At 40.5% G+C, this 18,963-nt stretch overlaps 1 protein-coding gene across 5 annotated transcripts in view; it reads right to left on the bottom strand.

Moving 5' to 3' along the window:
* LOC100645139 (unconventional myosin-XV) overlaps positions 1-15,250 on the bottom strand; it is a 62,936-nt gene extending 47,686 nt beyond the window's left edge. For 2 of the 5 annotated variants that reach the window (XM_048412275.1, XM_048412276.1), the window contains exons 1-2: positions 14,758-15,250; positions 7,194-7,300 (exon numbers count right to left, since the gene is read on the bottom strand). In XM_048412275.1, the coding sequence (XP_048268232.1) occupies positions 7,194-7,214 (21 nt within the window). In that variant the 5' untranslated portion in view covers positions 7,215-7,300; positions 14,758-15,250. Of the gene's footprint in view, positions 1-442; positions 2,521-7,193; positions 7,301-14,757 lie in introns of those variants that run through there. The other 3 variants (XM_020866332.2, XM_048412273.1, XM_048412274.1) reach the window with 2 other exon arrangements.
* Between the last annotated feature and the right edge of the window lie 3,713 nt (positions 15,251-18,963).

Raw genomic sequence — 18,963 nt, 5'->3', positions numbered from 1 at the left:
GTGATAGAAGAAAATGTATGATCTCGAAACACAGTTTGTTAATAAATGTCGCGTGAAAAGACGTAGGAAAAGCTAAACGTTAGAAAATGTATTCCAAGAACAACGTTGTAATTTTGTAATTCACTTTTTTGTTATGACTGCGTTTCATAATATCTCTCAGTAAAATTTTAGCCATCCAGGTATAAATAGGAACCAAATAATCCCGAATATTTAGAGAATTTCTTCGAGGAAGGAAATAGAAACATTAACAATTTCTTCACAAATACCACGAAGAAATTCCATCGATACAATCACGTAGATATTATTCAGTGTAATAAAATGCCAAGAATCGTGCTTAGAATCTTAGGAATTCTCGGTACCGCAATCTCGGAGGAGGAATCAAAAGAAACACGTAGTTATTGTCACAGATATTTTTGTCAAAACATTTCTAAGCGATGCTAACCGTTCCCACGTTCCACGTTGGACACGTCGAAACACTTTCAACCTTCGTTGAGTTCGACGAAGATTGAACTTTTCTTTTGCCGGTGCAAAATCCAAAAATCGAGGATGTAGTGACCGGTGAGTTGGATCGACCGCTGTTTGCGTCGCTGTAAGTCCTAACATGACTGCTCGCAGACTTTTTCACGTAGTTTGATCTCTCTTTGCTCTGTTTCGACGAGATACTCGTTTCCTTGGGCAATTTTCTGTGACAGTCGATCCCTGGCGGGCTTTCAGTCGAACACTTTCTCGAACTTTTCACATAACTTGGAAGAGTAGTCGCCAACCTGGTCGCTGCACCGATCTCTCGTTGCGTTGAGCGAAAGTTTTCGGTTGGTCTGCTTTGAGATTTGGATCTGTTCTTGGTCGCGTCCTTAGACTTCATCCCATTGCCCTCTGCTCGAGAATCGCGTCTATCGACTCCACTTTCTCCACTTACACCCGCGTTTGTTTCTTTCGATCGATCAACATGGATCTCATCCGATTCTTTCTTTCCACGCACGTCGAAGTTCTTGGTCTGATATGACTGACTTTCTGACTGAAATTCTGCTTGAATTTCGACAGAGTCTTCGGTCTTCGGGCTGCTACGCTCTCCGTAGGTGTCCTTCGTATTCTCGATGATCCTCTTGCGGGACATGGTCCTATGACCGATGTCTACTTCACCCTCGATCCTACCATCAACACCATCTTTCGAATCAGTCTTGTTATCGTTATTCTGAAGGCTCTTCGACGTTTTTCGAGACACTTTGGCATAAATCGCATTTCGCTGGGAATTCGTTTTCATGTCAACGAGAGGCAGCGTCGCTGAATGATATGGCGTGTCAGGAACTGGATCGCGAAGATGTCTCGTAGTCGTTCGAAACTCCACGTCCACGGCTCTTTCTCTCACGTGTATGCTGCCAGGTTTGGGATACCTGGACAGGGTGCTCAAAGACGCGATTGAACCCCTTAGAGTGCCAGTGTTCGATGGCAAAGAGGTTTTTCTTCTTCGTATTCTCCCGTAGACTGGCGGCTCTTTTCTCACCGCATCCTTGGCCAGCCTAGGGCTGGCCCAATCTTCTCCGATTCTAACAGATCTCGACGTGTGAATTATCTTGGGCAAGGTCGATGGTCTCGGCACAAGGCCGCGGGTAATGTCCTGCAGCTTGCTAGTGACTGCCAGGAAATCACAGACTGACCGGGACTCTCTCTCGTCCTCTTTGCCCCACCCAGGGTTTCTCGGCCTCGGGACATTCTTCAGGAAACTGGAGGAGGATTTCGCTGTGGCACCTTTCACCTCTGAACTTTCTACCTTCTCCTCACCGTGGCTTCCTCCTCGAGAAATACCTACTGGTACATCCACGCTCGCTCTTCTACGTAATATATCCTGTCTGGAGATCTTTTTGAATCCTTGCGTCACTTGAGCCGTCTTAGTTGCGTCCTTGTGGGATTTTTTAGCGATCGAAGGTAGCGTTCTTGGTCTCTCTTCTTGATCCTTATCGAGATCCACGGTACGTTTCCAACGATGACGTAAGGCTTCGGAAATTTTTGAAGGATTTTCGTGTTCCTTGCTGTACCTTCGCAAAATCTCTTTTCGAGACACTGCAACGTCTCGTGGAATGGTGTGACACGCCTCTTGTCCGGACGATTTGCCAAGTTTGAGGGCGGATTCCGGCGTGGTACTTAGGTCCAGATTCTTTTGACGACCGGAAGTCGGATGCCTCTTAACGCGTTCCGTCGATCCGCTGGAATTTGGAACGGAATTTGTATCTGGGTCTGGGCCGGTGGAATTATGCAATGCGCGTCGAACGGATAACGGTTCCACGTCGGCGTAGAAAGCTTCCGAGCGCGTGTTTCGTGACGAAAACCGATTCTTCGAGGTCGACGATCGCGTAGACCTGCGCTCGGCTTTCTTGCTGCACGCTATCGCGGGCTCCATGTTGCGCGTATACCGGTCAGCGTTCGATTTTAATCAACATTATCGACTTTCTTCGATGCTGACCGCGCAAAATCCCAATGAAGGCGAATCGGAAGCGAGTCCAATCGTTCAGGGATCGTTCAACCGGCAATCTTCGTCGACATCTTCGAATTTTCTTCGCTCCAACGATTCGCGCGATGAACTCCAAGTACTAACGAGTTACGCGGAGGCTTGTTAGAAGTCATTTGATAGCATGGAAAGCTCTCGTGAGTCATCCAGTTTGCCACTTTCTATCCCGAGGAGTGGTAACTGCTCGTAAAACACTGGAAATGGACAATCGTCCCGTTTCGACTCGCGGTTAGAAATATTCCAGAGACGACGGTATGCTCTGTTGAAGACATTTTTAAGGACTACGCTAATGGGAACACCAATTAAATCACAAACAGGCCACGAAGCACGTAATTCAGCAACAGGGGTTTCAACGCGTGCTAGTTTCATTTAACGCCGATTAACAGCCGGCTACTGGGAATTCGCTTGAATAAACCTGACCTTCTTATCAGCTTCGATCGTACGAGTTTTGTTAACAGTTTCTCGTCTGACCGGAAACTAAGCACCAGCTCCTAATATCGTGTAGTATGTATGTAGTTGTAAATCGTCCATATTTCTATCGTGTGAATATTTTTCTATTGTAAATCAAATAGCAAGCTAGTTGCTTGAGTTAAAGATTAATATAAAAAGTTTGGTTCGCTTCGTTCATTTTATTTGAGGTTATATTATATATATTTTCTTCGCGTCCTGTCTCTCTTTACCGCAAGTAAATGCAAACTGCTACAGGGTTCAAGGTTGACAAACAGTTAAGATCCCTGTAGAGTATTCTTTCTATTTGCAGAAAGCTTGTGCAAGCATGACCTGGCTCGTAAAGTCGTCCCTGTAGAATACCTTCTAGTCGAAAGCAGACGTCAGTGACCTCGCTTCCATTCTGTGTCAGTATCATCACGATGATTCGAGTATCTTCTTGAGACAGACTTCCTTAGGAATTACCATAAATCCTTGTTATTTATTTTTGTTGTCAGAAATCATATGCTATTTTTCTAATAGACGAGACGAGCCATCTGTAAATGATACTTGAGGCAAGCATTGTAAGAGACTATCTATCATTGAATGCACCGTTTGAGCGACAAAGTGATTATTGAAAGACACGAGTAGTCTGAAGTTGGAGTCGTTGGAGAATCTACACACGTACAGTCAAGATTTGAGACAATCACCGGGCACAATACCGTCACGCATTTTCAATTCAGTGTAAAGAAGTCAGCAGGCCACTGAGACGATTACTATTGGGCACATTGGGTCATCAGTCTCGAAAAATCTGTGCTGTTGCTTACATAGAATGCGTTAACGGTCTTCCAATGGGACGTTTCGGGAATACGTGCACGTAGCTGTTGTCAGCCTCAGAAATCTTTTATACACTTGTCACTCGAGATTTAAATAGCTATGAATCTATTTAGTTCCTCGATCGTTCTTCTTAGATCGTTTTTCTTTGTCCTTTTTATTACATACGACATCGTAATTAAATGCTTTCCAACACGTGTCTTTCAAATCACGTTTTAAACACGTCTGACATAGATATTTCAATTCTACACCCTCTATCGGAAACAAAAGAACAAAAGAACGGAGCTATGCACTCTGCTATTGACAGTTCGTGGAATTTTCTATTTGCAAGCGCAACTCCTCCGCGACAGTCGTCTCCACGCGTCCCTCCTCTTCTCGATCCCACCGTCCTTCGACTCGTTTCACAAGCTAGTTTCACGTACAAACACGTTCCACCATATTCGTCGATAAACATCGCAAACTATACCCTTCTCGCTGTCACACATCCACCGTGAACGGAACCCGAAAACCTTTTGAAAAACTTTTACTCTAAGTCGGGGATTTCCTCGATATAACTACTACTATTTCTCGATGAAAAACCTATCATCGAAACGGGGCCAAACGGAAACTTACAAAACCACTGCCTTGAAACACAAATTACATGTTGACGAACGATAAAATAAAGTAGTAGCGACGGCCTAAATTTTATTCACCCTTTGGTACGCCAGAGGGAGATAAGGGAAAACTTGTTGGTTTAAACGAAAAGGTATCGAGTTCCGCGATCCGGACGCGAGGATGTTCGATGCAACACTGGAAGTTATACGCCTCTTCTCCGCAACAATTGCTGTGTATGCACAGTGGCGTATACTTGTTTTTAATTAAGCCACCGGATAATTGGCCAATCGTGGCTACGTGTCTCCGCGAAACCGTTCCTCCGGTTTCCCTTTCAACGAACGGTCTAAGACGATCTAATAGGCAGCTACGCGGATAAGCTGAAGTATTGAGAAACCATGACGGTTCGAGCGAACATTTTTCGTCCACTTTCCATGGAAACAGAAGCGAAAGAAGAGGTGCTGGCGCCAGTGGATCGAAGTGCTTTGGGGTGGAACCAAGCGTGCCTCTCTTCTTATATAAATTACGCGCTAAATACGCCTACGCCTACGTGGAGCTAAGCTACTTGGATATAGGCTTCGCCCGCCGCGAACGGGAAGCGATTCTCTAACTAGCCACCGTGGCGAGTTGCAGAAGCGGCTTCGCCTGTCGATGGTAAAACACGATTGTGTTCGCAGAACCGTTCAAACCGCGTTCATACGAGTTTATCGTAGAGAAAACCGATCGAGATCGCTCTGAAGTTGTTTCACCGCGATTCTTTTCTTTCTTTTTTTTCTTTTTTTCTTTTTTTTTTTTTAAATATTCGTCTAGCAAAGTGTCTACTCGAAAGATTTTTGTGGTTGTTTGTTTCTTGTATTTGATGTGTTGGCTCCGTTGCTGACTTGTTCCGTTAGTCACGTGTGCCTCATTCAGTTAGAATATTTCGGTGTTGGAAGAAACAGTGTTAGTAATTACGATGAGTAAGTGAAACTACGTATGTGAAGGTATTTTTATTGTATAATTTAGATTTTAAAAGGTTTCGAGTTGAATATGTGATGCGAATCATGAATAATTTGCAATGGAAAAGAATTTTTTAAAATTGTTCTCCTCTTCCTTGATAGGAAAAGTGAGGTAAGGTTAGGTAAGCTGTCGGAGAGACGAAGCTTGTTGGAAAGTTTCACCGATCGCGATGGATGAAGTTAATGGAGAAGCGAGGCTGTTGCAAATATTTGAAATAATTTTCTCCGGGCAGATTCACCCGCGTTCTCACTTTTATTCGAGTCAGTATTACACGGGTCCAATCATGAGTAATGAGCCCGAGAATAATTGAGGAAGGCATCGTCGTCGACTAGCGTAACCAATATCATAGGAAATTGAAGTAACGTAACAGAGAGGAGAGACTCATCGGTTCAGCCTCGATAATTAATACGCCACATTTCCTTTTCTGATTATCGAATATTATACTGTGGACTTGGTTTTATCTTTTCTCTTCTCTAGATGATACATCGATCAGAAAATTCCTAGTCTCTAATGATCGATATATTTTGTCGTATATTTCGTGGGATTTGAATATGAATATTTACCACGAACTTTCTTAAAATAATGGAAGCAATTGTATTTGATGCAAAGTCGATAAAAGATATTCGTCCTTAGTTTGAAAGTTCGGTCTTATTCAGCTTAGTAAACTAATTCCAATTACTTAATTCTAGTCTTTACACGATGTTTTTAATAGTTTAATATAACATATAATAATATTTAATTATAATAATATATAAATATTACGAAGGAATTCATTGCTGACAAAATTTTAGACAGTTTTCGAAGAGAGACTTGTCATATTTTTGGTAAATGAAGAAAGTCATTGAAAGCACTGATATGTAGATCATTTCATAAAATGTTCATTCCATTTACATACACTACCTTCACGTTTTTCTTATATTTGGTTACAAACTTTACGATTAATTCAATACTTTCTAATAAATTCCTTCTTTCGAAACGAACGCTTGTGTTACTCTTCAACAATCAATTCAAAGAATAAGAACGAAAACTGCTTTTATCGTGTTACAGCGGAGCATTGTGCTCGATTATATCTCTCACGAGCGATTGGAGCATGCAGAATTCTTCATTAAACAATCGAGCTCCATTTGTTCTCCGGCTGAAAGATATAAGTTACACAAGCTGTATAGTTTCACGTGAGAACCATTTCTCCACTATGCGATCCACGAAATGTTGCATGTTGGTAATTTCGTGGAACGTTTCGTTTTTCATATTTTCGTATTGTCGTAGAGCAGCGAAGCGAGAAGTAAATTATATCGTAGTAAAACGTATCCGAATAGAAGCTGCGAATAGAGCGCGACTAGGTCGCCGGACGAGGCAACGCGAAGCGCAAAGGCATTCGAAAGTGGCTGGCTTGCACGGCGACGCAATTGCGTGTGCACAGATCATTGACTCCAACCACGCAACAATCCTCGCTATGATCCTGACCACGTAAACATTGTGCAACCATGCAACAAACAGAATACACCGCTTCTTTCTAATGAAAAAATCTTCGTGCATTTTTTAATCGCGTTTTATTCGGTAATTGTATTTTAAATAGGTTTGGCCACACAGATTAGCGGTTCTAAGCACGCAAAGATGATTATGTAAATATCTTGAACATAAAAACGGAACACGAGAAGGTGGTTTAAAAGAAAAGTACTTCGTTTTTTTTTTTTGTGACTCAGGAAATGTGTTTTAAGACTATCGGATTAAAAGATGATTCTGTAATGGTTTTGCATTGAGTTTGTGATTCAAAGAACTATAGAAAAAAGGGTGTGCTGAAATTAGACAGGCAAGGCGTAGTATATAAAATGTGACTCACCTTTTGCCACTCGGCGTACATCTTGAGATAATGTTAAAGAACTGTCCAAAAAGAATAAGCTACCCTCATTTTGCAACGTTGCAGGTGAGGTTGTTGGTCTCTGCCTGCTGTAAATAAAAAAAAAAAAACGAGTTCTGTTATTATTGTAGTTCGATCAAGAAGATAAGAATTATAAAGAAACTGAAGAAGATACATAATTAATGTTTGCAGCTGATTAAACGAAACCGATATAATCGTTGTTTCATAGAAGGTAATTGAAGTATTTCATTTTAAATTATACTTAACCAAATAGATAAAATGTAATCAACTGTAAAATGTTTGTAACAAAACGATCTCTTGCAACTTCTACAAAAGAACTAAAGACTTTACTGTTTTAATTGCGAAAATAGGACCAACTAAAGCGTAATTGCTCGTGGTACATCATTCTTCGCTCGAGTCCTTTTAAAACTACAATCACCCGGTGTCTTGTAATATATATTCCATTTTTGTACAAATTCTATTTACCCTCTGTTCACTCAACTGTATAAATTGCTAAAGTTCTAAAAGTCGTCCAAGTCGAATAGACATGAATACAAATTGACGAATACTATTAACACTAATTTTATGTGCCTGAATGGTTGGAAATCTAAATTTACGGAGCAAAGGAAGCTAAACAAAGCTTCGAAAACTTAGATTATCTAAATTTTATTGGAAAGAAGAACGCGTTTTTCGTGCAACGATATTTTTCTGCTGATCAGTTATATCAGAATACGAGAATCACAGAATTGACGCACCATACGAATCGTAAACGAGCCGATCGACGTCATAAGCTCTGCAAACGCGTGATCGGAAAGAGTAATACGTTTTTACGAACCGGAAGCACCTTGCAGCGGTTGATTATTATTCAAGTTCCGGTGTCAATGACAGTCAACGCTCGAAGCAGCGGTTTAAGAAGAAAAATTCGATCGAAATTCGAACTCTTCCATCTTCCGCTTCAACATATCGAAGAGCGATTAGGTACACGGCTCGTGTCTTTAGATTTTAGGACGTGGAAGGAATATAAAATGATCGCACGTTTCACATCGTATTTACTACGGAGAAGAATCGACGAATTCTACCATGGTCGCTGGTCAGCTCACGTCGACCTTGAATTATGTTCAACCAATTGGAATGCGGATTTTTTGAGTCTGTGAAATCTGTTGGCACACTGAAAAAAGCGGTTGGCAGATTCATCGCGCGTTTATTATTGTGGAAGCAGCGTTGAACAATATATAACTTTCAATTACTACGATAAAATGGAAAGAAATCTAGTTTTTAATCATATATTAGTTATTCGTTTTAATATATTACATATTCATATACATAAAATAACACATTAATTGCATTTGAATCAAAAATTAATAATTGGTGACGATCGGTATTTTCAATTAGCGGATGATTGATGGCCAGATACTATTTCTAATCACCGGTTGATGACTAACGTCATCGATCGATTAAATGAATCGAGATGCTTTACAATTAATTTCTTTCACATCGTGGTCCATTAATCAATCGACCAATCGATCAAATTAAAAATTTGATCACGCTGCTGAAGAATTTGACATTTTGAAATTTTTCTAAATTTTGCGACATTGATGCAGCTCTTCAGAAAATATCGTTCGCGTGGTAAGTCATTGATATCCATCGCGTAGCGTTTCAGAAACACCGGAAATGTCGCAAAGTGTTTTATATTTGCGTGAAGAAACGGTAGCTCGATTCAGAAAATTGAGATATCACGTTACGTTTGTATGAATCATAATTTCTGCTGGAAGAAGGAAAAAGTTTCCCGTTTTCCCCTATGCATTTGGAAAGCGATCACGGCTGAAATCGATTGGGTCGCGTTCCTGGAATACCGGAACTGTCGCAAGAAAATGATCTCCACCGCGAATGACGAAGAAACGACAATCGGTTCTGCCTTTTTTCCTCTTAGTCTGTCGATCATAAACGAGAACGATAGCGGCTGAAATACTCTATGCTGTTTATTGTTAAGGAGAAAGTGGAAGAAAAGTTTAATCCACGATGCGTAAAATTTCCGTACGCTGATAGAATATTTCAGCATCGCAAATTGAAACGTCCGAGTTGCCTCACAGATCTAGTACATCCGTGAATGGAATGAATGAATTTTGGAAACGTTACGAATTGGTAAACTACCGAAATCTCTTTTCGCATCAATACAAGAATACAAAAAGTTGTTGAATATTTTAGAAAACCAGATATCAAATTTTAAATTACCAAGTGACAAGTCTGAACGCTGGAAATTCAATGTTTCACGAGTGCAAATTCTGTTTTCAATGTTGTATTTAATACGAAGTACAGTAGTACTTCAAACCGAGATATTTCACCGCCTCGTACCATTGACATTTTATTCTCGAAGAATCGTGTCTACCATTCGTTTATCATTTAGTTTGCTATATAACTCAGAAAACGATTGCGAATACAATGGCAGCCGATAAAGTCTTCGCGGTGTATTTTAATACCAACGATATACTGAAGTTGCTGTCCTTCTTATCGATACCGTAGCATGACGAAGATAACACGAAAATTATTGCAGAAAAGATTTCAGAAACCACAGCCACATATCAGTGTTTCGAAAAATACATCCAAATTACGAACAGCTTTTGGAAGTAATTTATATATTATAAAATGCACTGTCTACAAAAATACAGGATTCTGCTTGTCGCCCGATAGAAATCTGTTTTGCCAACTACTATTCATCTAGAATCTTCCATTCCACGCTTCTTGTCTTGATCCAACGTGTGTCTCCCACGATCGCACGAAAATGTCTTTCGTTGCAGCACTGATTATGTTCATCAATAACTAACTCTTTATTGCGACACAGACTGGCAGCTGGTTTACGTTACCGATAAAACGGATTGTTACCACCTACTACTTCTCGTCGTTCATCCAACGATCGGTCATAAACATTTCAATGTCAGTGTAAAAAGATATTTGCACGTAACGATCTTCGCCATTTTCTTCGTCCCAGTCAATGGGACGCGTTTAAGGATAGAAGAAAGGACAATGGACAATCGATGATGTCGAAAGGCCAAATTGCCGCCGCTATTGTTCCATCGTTTCGTCTCGGCTACGCCTCCTTCTATTCCATTCTCGGTTGTATACAATACGCGACGAATCTTGGTAGACACGAATCTCGAAGAGAACCGAGTGACCGCCAGGCTGACTAACGAAATTAGCATAAGATTGCAAAATACATTCCAGCCTGAGTACCGCAGAAGGACGCCAGGAGGTAGTACTTTTACTCGACGATTTGTTCGCATGATCGATGCTCGCGACCGTGTGCACACGCATCTGCAGTATCTGCACCTCTGGCTAGCTGCTAGAGTTAACGACACGTTATGAATCACCCGTATCAGAGTCGTCGATTCGACTGTTTTCTATGTTTACGGAGCGAATATACGAGCCTCTCTGAATTATTAATGAGGCGAGTCGTGTAAAGAGATTGTTTGGACAGGTGCGAAGAGGAGAAAAAGTGTTGTTGCTTTCTTTTCGTAAAAATTGTCCAAGGTTTAAGCAGGAAGTGAGACGTGCGATATTTGTCAAAGTTGTTACCGATCGTCGAACTCTAACAGGATCGAAATGTGCATTTTGTTGACAGGGGAGAAAATTTTAAGATATAATTTTGGTTAGACTGAGGAAAATTTGGTTTACAAATATCCGTAATATAGTGCAAACACATTTCAGCTAATTTAAATATTTTACAGGTATCTGAGAAATTATGATTGTATAAAACAATGTGACATATGTCGATATGAAGTATTATCTCTGATAAAACTGATGGAGTTGGGAATTTCTAAAAGTGAATCGTATGCCTCATATTGTCAGGTACATCGCGGCGAAATGAGTTTCTAAATTTAATACTAGCAGTTTAGTAGGTGTATGTAGTTCCTGTATACTCGGTAGTAACCGTTATGTGCGGTAGATAGCAGTGACGATATTGCAAATGTAACAGGTATTATATCAAATTTAAATTTTATGATCCAGCTTAATATTTTCTATAACATCGAATCGATACAATCGACATTTTTAGGAAGATTACAGCTATACCTTTTTTTAACCTAGTGACTTTTCAATCTGCAACTTGCAAAGTCTTTATCGACTAATATTAGATACTAAATTTATCATTTCACTGTTTACAGTAGACATCCTATTAGAAATCATTATGAGTTATGGAAAATTCTTTTTTGAGAATGATGACCACGCGATGTTAGAATCAGAAGGTCTTTACGTACAACGGTAGACCCGTCCCAGAAAATGATACGGAATTACAGCGACAAATCGTCATTGCAGCTACGATACGGTGAAATAAGTTTTCAGGGCACCGAATAAATTGCCTTCCATTTCGTTGAAATGGATAATTTGCTCCTGTCAAATCGTTCAGCAAGACAAATTGTGCGTCACAAAACGCGAACGTTGCGGAACAAAAGCAAAAAAAAAAAATGTTTTGTCGTTCGTTACAATATTGTTCCATGGTAGCGTCTCGTTATTCATTGTTTCGTGCGCTGTACTTTTTTTCTCCTCAGTTGAAAAATTTATACGATTCTGAGAAAACATAGACAAGTAGGATAGGTATCTTTCTTCCGAAACAATGAATCGATCTTTAGAAAATCGTCGTGGAAAAATATAAAATCCTTTATCATTTTCCTTTCGCCGATTTCTTGTGCAGTGCTAACGACGTTCCTACGCAACTCTCGTGTTTCGTAGCTCATAGCATTATTCTTGATACAGTTATCAACGACCAATTACATACAGCCTGATCGTGATGAAGGTAGATCGGCGGTGTATTGTCTTTTGTTTGCTTTTGACGTACGCTTCGATAGCTTGAGAAATATTCGAACCTTAAATTACTCATTGATTTCTTCACCGATAGAACGTCTCGCGTTGTGCGGGAATTGTTGAAAATTTCATATGGTAATCCCGGTTCATATGTCAAACGTATTTAATCGCGTCTGGTTGCGTACTGTGTATTCAAATTTTATACTGATGAATATTCATTGTCGAAACTAGCGTCCTGACATTATCGTGTTTAAACGAAAAATAAAAAATTGGAACACACCTTTGATTCCAGCTTTGGCAATAAAGGTGAGACCGATCTTATTTATCTTGTCAAGCCGTGAAAGATTTCTTGCAAAGGTGGAAGTTGAGGCACGTTGTTGAATCAAGCATTCAAGAGTATCGAACGGCAGATTTTTTTCTGAGGTGGAGGCACGAAGCCGAATCTAACATCGAAAAGAATCGAGGTCAGACAGAGAAAGCAGCAGCTCGACTACGGTGATACAAGGATCTTATGTAATTCATAATCGCGCCTCTCCTTTATCGAAATAAAAGACACGCAAGAGATTACTTATCTCCGTCGGTATCGTTGTAAATTACAAGTAGAATTTGAAGCAATTTTGTTGGAACAGAAAAAGAGGAATATTTAAGCATTCCTTGCATGAAATAAAACGTGACATTTGCATTCAGAAGTTCGAAGGATTTAGCTATCGGAATGTTAAATATATCATGAATATCGTCAATTCGTGTTAATTGATGAAATTCGTTAACGAAAGAACGTCTGTCACATTCTACGGAAAAATTGTTTTCGAATTTTTATTTTTATTTTTATCAGATTACATCTTCGATTAGATCAATGTTCCATTGAATAAATCAAAATACCGTTGAATTGGATTCCTAGGAAATTAAGTCAAAGGCTAAATTAGTTGAATAGTAGTTTAATATTGGCTGAAATGTTCGAACGGTTTAGTTAGGTACTCGGTATTACTTCCAATTAATTCGTGCAAGATTTTCCAATGCCGCGGGATTATTTCGCAAATATCGTCGATGGTTGTGCAAATATTTGCAGTTATTCGTAATTGGGAGAAGTTGGTATGCCCGTTCGTTGAAAGTTCGATTGCGAGTGATATGAAACGAGTTAAAATTCACGGTGAAAGTACTTCCTAAAGTCTTACTTTCTTATCGATGCACTGATTGGAAGTTTTAAGAGCGACAAGCGTAACAAGCGTAATTAACATCCACTCGAAATTTCCTAATCCACTGAATATCGCTATTGGATTGAAACAATATGTTCTACGAATAACAATTCTTCGAACATTTAATTTATTTACAATTATCTGTTATCTATGCATCTGTTATCGCTGCTGCGTTGATTTCTTCATTTATGTAAACAGCGTGATTATATTCCTGAACGCTGAGAATAAATAAAATTTGTCAGAGACAGGCAAGTACAGTGTTTAGTTATACTGGATCGATCGAATAACAGCAAGTTCAGAAGAAAAGATCGTAAAAGCAAACTGTATATTTTATCGGATTCTCTTAACATTCTGAATAAATAGGAAGGGAGAACTTTTCGTTGCATCAAATAGCAGTTCATTAATTAACTACTACTCCGTTTGCTAACATCTTTCCAACGCGTTCGAACTTCTGCGTGACATGAATGAATGTTAATAACGGGACACTATCTTTCTCCAGCAACAGCGGGAGGTCACACGATTCACTGTCCTTGAATACTTTCGCCTAATCTGGCATCTACCTAAACTGTATCTTGATCATGTTACGAAAAAATTAATCGAAAATATACCAAATCCGATTGATTGATTTACGAGATAGAACTTGAATATTCCTGCTCGACTGTATTGAGGTTTTCGGAAAATAAAATGATGTTTCCAGCAGAAATATTCAATTTAATTCAATGGGAAGTCTAAATTATATTCGGAAACATTGAAATATTTAAATCCTGCAACTGAAAAAATTTCTCGCCCCCAAAAAACATTAGAATTCATTATCCAGCTTCAATTCCATTATCCAGCTAGCATCATTATAAATAACTGTGATCACAGCGTAAGCATTAGCTATGACTCAGAAGACAGTCGGATAAACAATATAATATATAGGATAGCTTCTTCGATAATCACCAGCTATCGCCATGGTAATTTACTTGTACGCTTCGTATACCTGAATTCCATAAAATCTACGTATTCTGTCTACTATCGGGCATCTTTATTCATCGACGCCCGATTCCAACGAACCGTTCGTTCCCTTTCCCCCAGCAACCATTTTACAACAACCTCCACTCGTAAAACGAATAATCTATCGCAGCATGGTGTGCGTGGTGTATGCGAGATCGTGAGAATTCCGTTGTCTCCGGACGAGGAACTGGTCTGCCTCGATCGGCAACGTGACATAGGGAGCGTGCTCGAAACTCCATGTTTATGGCAGCGAAAGGATACGGGCCTGGAAGGCACGTCCAATGGCATTCGGACTGGCTCACAGCATCCGGACGACCGAGGAATACTTGGCGTAGCTCGAGTGTCACGGGTGCACCGCGCCATTTTAAAATCGATCAGCCAGTACACTGGTCTCCATACGAATATACATCCGCAAATATAGAAATGGGGAAGACGTAAATGAGAGAAAGAACGCGTAGAAAAGTCCCACGCGGTAAAGAACGCGTTGCGGACAAGGGCGCATGACTCAACCGCGCATCGATGTCTCCAAGCGGCATACCCGTGTAAACGATGTTTCTACTCACTCTGCTAGCTTCCTCGGTGGTCCAGGTCTCCCTGATCCGACTTATCGACGCAATCCCTTCGATACAGAACGATGTCACAAGAATCGTTTAAAGCACAGGGAGACAGAGTAGTTGGTTCACCGATGATGACGTGCATGCGATCACGAAGCACAGCCACGAGGATCCCTCGGAGGATGGTACGGGAGCGGTGAACAAAGGAGAGGAAGGTGGAAAGGAGAAGTGATACAGAGAGGAAAACGAAGGCGCGACCGGTGCGAGTACCGAGGAAGATCGATGGAATCCTCGGATCAATCAAGATCACACGCGTATTTTCACGAGTATGTCACTTGAACTTGCCGCTGAAAGCGGTGGACGTAGTCCTTCCAGGACACCTCGAACGTCTCGTTTCTCTTAGCAATTCGAGCGTTCCCGGACGACCGGACACCGACTGCGTTCTCAACGCGATTCCGGATCGTGGTATGCGGTCGCTCGACCTCGCCTAAGAAGACTTTTAGTTCGCGTCGCCAACGATCGGCGCCACCGTACACTCCTCTTGTACCGTTACACACATTACAGGTGGCTCGTGGCACTGTCGACGCGTGGATTCGTCGGTCCCCTCTCGTTCTCCATAGGTGGCTATGTTTTACCTGTTCCTCGGGTGTCGTTGGGTTCACCGACGAGACGATCGTTACAGGTGTGTGCAGGTGCATACTTGGGACTACCTGCGTTTCCCAAATGTATACGCCAGTTCTTTCGCAAAAGGAACACCCCAAAGAGGTCATCTAATCGGCGGCCATTGTCCCTGTATGGGACTCCTGAGGCCGTGCTCGGTTTCCAGGCTGCTTTTCACTTTTGCTCGAACCGGGTCTCTCAAGAGCACGTGTTAACGAAACGGTGTGGGGTCGAGCTCGAGAATCGGGGTAATGGGTAATGCTAATACGACGCATCGATGAAATCTTCTGTACCCCCTTTTTTCCTTTTTTGATCTTTGGAGAAAAGTAGCTGCAGGATTGTTTGTATAGGATAATAACGAAATAACTGTATTTGTTTGCGCAAAACTTGGCAATTTATCAATTTCACTGTTGACGTTAGAACTTGAAATTTGACGAATGGTTCGTACATTTGATCCGTGTAAATATAGATAAGCAAATTGATAGTTAACGGGCAATGGAATTTCATAATTGATTCCACGGATTCCTGTGTTTTTAGTAGATGTATAACCTACATACTTTGTTTTCTAAAGAGGTCAATAATGTACGTTATTATTAAGTTATTCTATGTTAATAAGGGTATACCCCTTGTGCGTCTATTTGTAGCTCAAAAATGCGAACACCTGCAACACCTTAGCGTTGATATGTGACTAATGTACCTTGGACTTCCACTCACGTCCTTCCAGTTCCATCCGCATGATTTCTTGAACGAAACATTTTATATGCTCGTAGATTTATTTTCCATTAATAAAAAAATCTGATACAAATTCTGTAATAAAATATTCCTTCATTAGAAATTATATCCTAGTTTATCGTTGGAAATCGAACTATTTCATACACAATTAGCTGATAAGTTTGTTTTGGAATTTTCCTTGAATCCGTTGTTGATATTGGAAAATTATTTTGGACTGTTTTGTTCACGATTAAGTATACAGTGACCTGTAAAAAGTTACTATAACTACAGAGGATATAAGTTAGCCGTATTGGTTGCTAACAAAGATGGACGTTTGGTCGTTTAGTTCTCATAACGTTTGTTGGTAAGGTAGAAGTCTAAAATCCCATACTATTGGAAAACTGTTGAATTCTTCATAGAAATTATTGAATATAAAAATTATTGCACAGCATTAAATATTTAAGCCTGAAGTATTTGCTTTAATAGTAGTTTAAGCAAAAGAAGATAAACTATAAATTACAATAATGAAATAGTTGAATTTCAATAAAGGAACAACAGTGTATGAATCAAGTAAATGTAGATGACGCCCGTATGAACTATCTAAAATTCCTATTATACATCATTCGAATGTATTTACATATATAAAACATTAAATTTTCTCCACTGTATAAACAAATTAAAGATACCAAGACACATCGCGATTCATTGCAGTTTGACAAAAACAAATCTTTTCAAATACCATTCAGTTTCCTTTTTCTGATAAGATTATCAAACCGTTTATCAGGGACTTTTCAAATATTGAGCGATTCTTCAGTGAAAATCCATGCACGTGGGTGAGTAAGATAAAATTAACATCGAATTACACTAACGCGCCAAGTGGCCTCGTCTATTTTAATACCCTGGAGGATAATACGTATTAGTCACTTTTTCATTTTTCTACCCGTTCTGCCATAATTTCTTCATTTAAAACTATCTTGAGTCACTACTCTCAAATGTTTATATATATATTTCTTCGATGATGTCTTCGGTCGGTAAATCGGCTGTACCGTACTTCTGTCAGAAATGGATTTGCTTATGGAAATAAGTCGAAGGGAAAGCTACAGAGTTGCCAGAGTGCGTGTGTATTTCATGTAGCCTGACAATTTTTCTATAGATTCAAAGAATTATTGTAATTCAGCTACACGAAGCGCGATACCCTTCTTCGATTGATATGGATGAGACGGCCCGACTTTTGATATACGCTCGATTTGAAATGGAAAATCATGCCTGGATTGGATTCGCACGTGAGCTGAAATAAAGTTACATCGGCAGGTTTAAGCCCCACTATATTTGCCTGTCCTGCGTATCGATACTAGTTCGGCATAATACGTGTGCTAGAATTTATATGGTGCTTGTTACAGGAAGCCCGGTATTCGACATGCATAAAATTAATAATCGTCCGATGAACCGGGTTACGATTTTTATTCAGTTCAACGTTCTTTCTAAAAATGGGAAAAGAAACTAGAACGTCTGGTCGAAGAAATGTTTAAAGAAACTTGCATATTATTAACCAACTAAATAAACGGCTTCGATATCAATTTTTTGTAACGAAACTTCTAAAATCACAAAATCTCCACGACAAATTGTTAAAAAAGAAAGGAACAGAAGAAGAAAAGAAGATCGAGGTAAAGAGAAGAGAAAGCGTGGTCGCGAAAAGCGCAGCACGCGACAAGCTTTATTCCCCCCAGAAACTCCACTTCTCGCCTCGGTTGTTTCACCGACATTGCGTCGAACTAATTTCAAAGTTGCCCGTCGTTGGCCGGCATAAAATTAAGAAAATCTATCCGCGAGGCCGGAAGTTCCCATCGAAAAGAAGCCACGGCACCACAATGAATATGAATACCAAGTTTTAGAAGAAAACCGTAGGTATAGCCCACTGATGGTGAAACTCAAGGGGAGCAAAAAGGGGGAGGTGGTAACAGAAAGAGAAAAGAAAGGCGAGCGGACGCGAGCCAGTCCCTGGCAGCAACTTAAATTGACTCGATAAAAGTTCGCGTAATAAAGCGGCGCTGGGCTTCGCCACTATATCAGAAACATCTGCCAAACGTTATTACAACTTTGAATAAAGAACGGCGCCGGACGGGGGCGCGGAGGGGGTGCTAACCGTTCGGAGAAAGAGAGGAAACTTCCTTTTCTCGTGGCAACGACGACGACCGCGACCAGCCAGAATCTCGCCCTCATCCCCTGCCGTGGCGAAAACTTTTTCGCTCCTCGACCGTGAGAACTTCCACGATAAATCAAGCCGTTATTTTAATTTTTCCAGAGGGGGGCTGCGTATATTAGCCACGGCACGCCATCCGTTGCTTGATGTCGCCATTCCTTTTAATTTCCACGATACGGCCTACCATTCCTTCGTCGTTTTTGTATCGCTTCTACGAAGACGAGCACAGAGGGTATCTATCGTTCATTGGTCGAACGATATGTAGATCTGTATAATATACTAGAAGGAGACGCTTTGCTTTTGTAACTTACGGTGTTTGATAGGTGAGATTGGGAAAATTCGAAGGCGAAGAGACGGTGAGCAAAGATATTTATGTAGTCATCGTCGTCGGGTATAATACCTTGGCAGCTCCGATTCATAGGGGGTTCTCTATTGAAAGAGGAATTTTTTCCACAGAGGAGATAGCACGACTAACGGTATGAAAGATTGAATAGCCTGTTCTGATTAAACCTCGAACGATCGTTGGAATTGCAAGAAAACGATTCGTGAAGCGAATCAATTAAAACCTCGGGCAACTGGGTGTCGATGGATGGTACGATCGGCCGAGGTAGAAACAAACAGACGAGCGAGCACCGATACCTTGT

The sequence above is a fragment of the Bombus terrestris genome, chromosome 14 (genome assembly GCF_910591885.1).
Source record: "Bombus terrestris chromosome 14, iyBomTerr1.2, whole genome shotgun sequence".
Classification (NCBI taxonomy): Eukaryota; Metazoa; Arthropoda; class Insecta; order Hymenoptera; family Apidae; genus Bombus; species Bombus terrestris.
The sequence above is the reverse complement of the archived record's forward strand: the minus strand, read 5'-3'. Positions and strand labels throughout refer to the sequence as shown.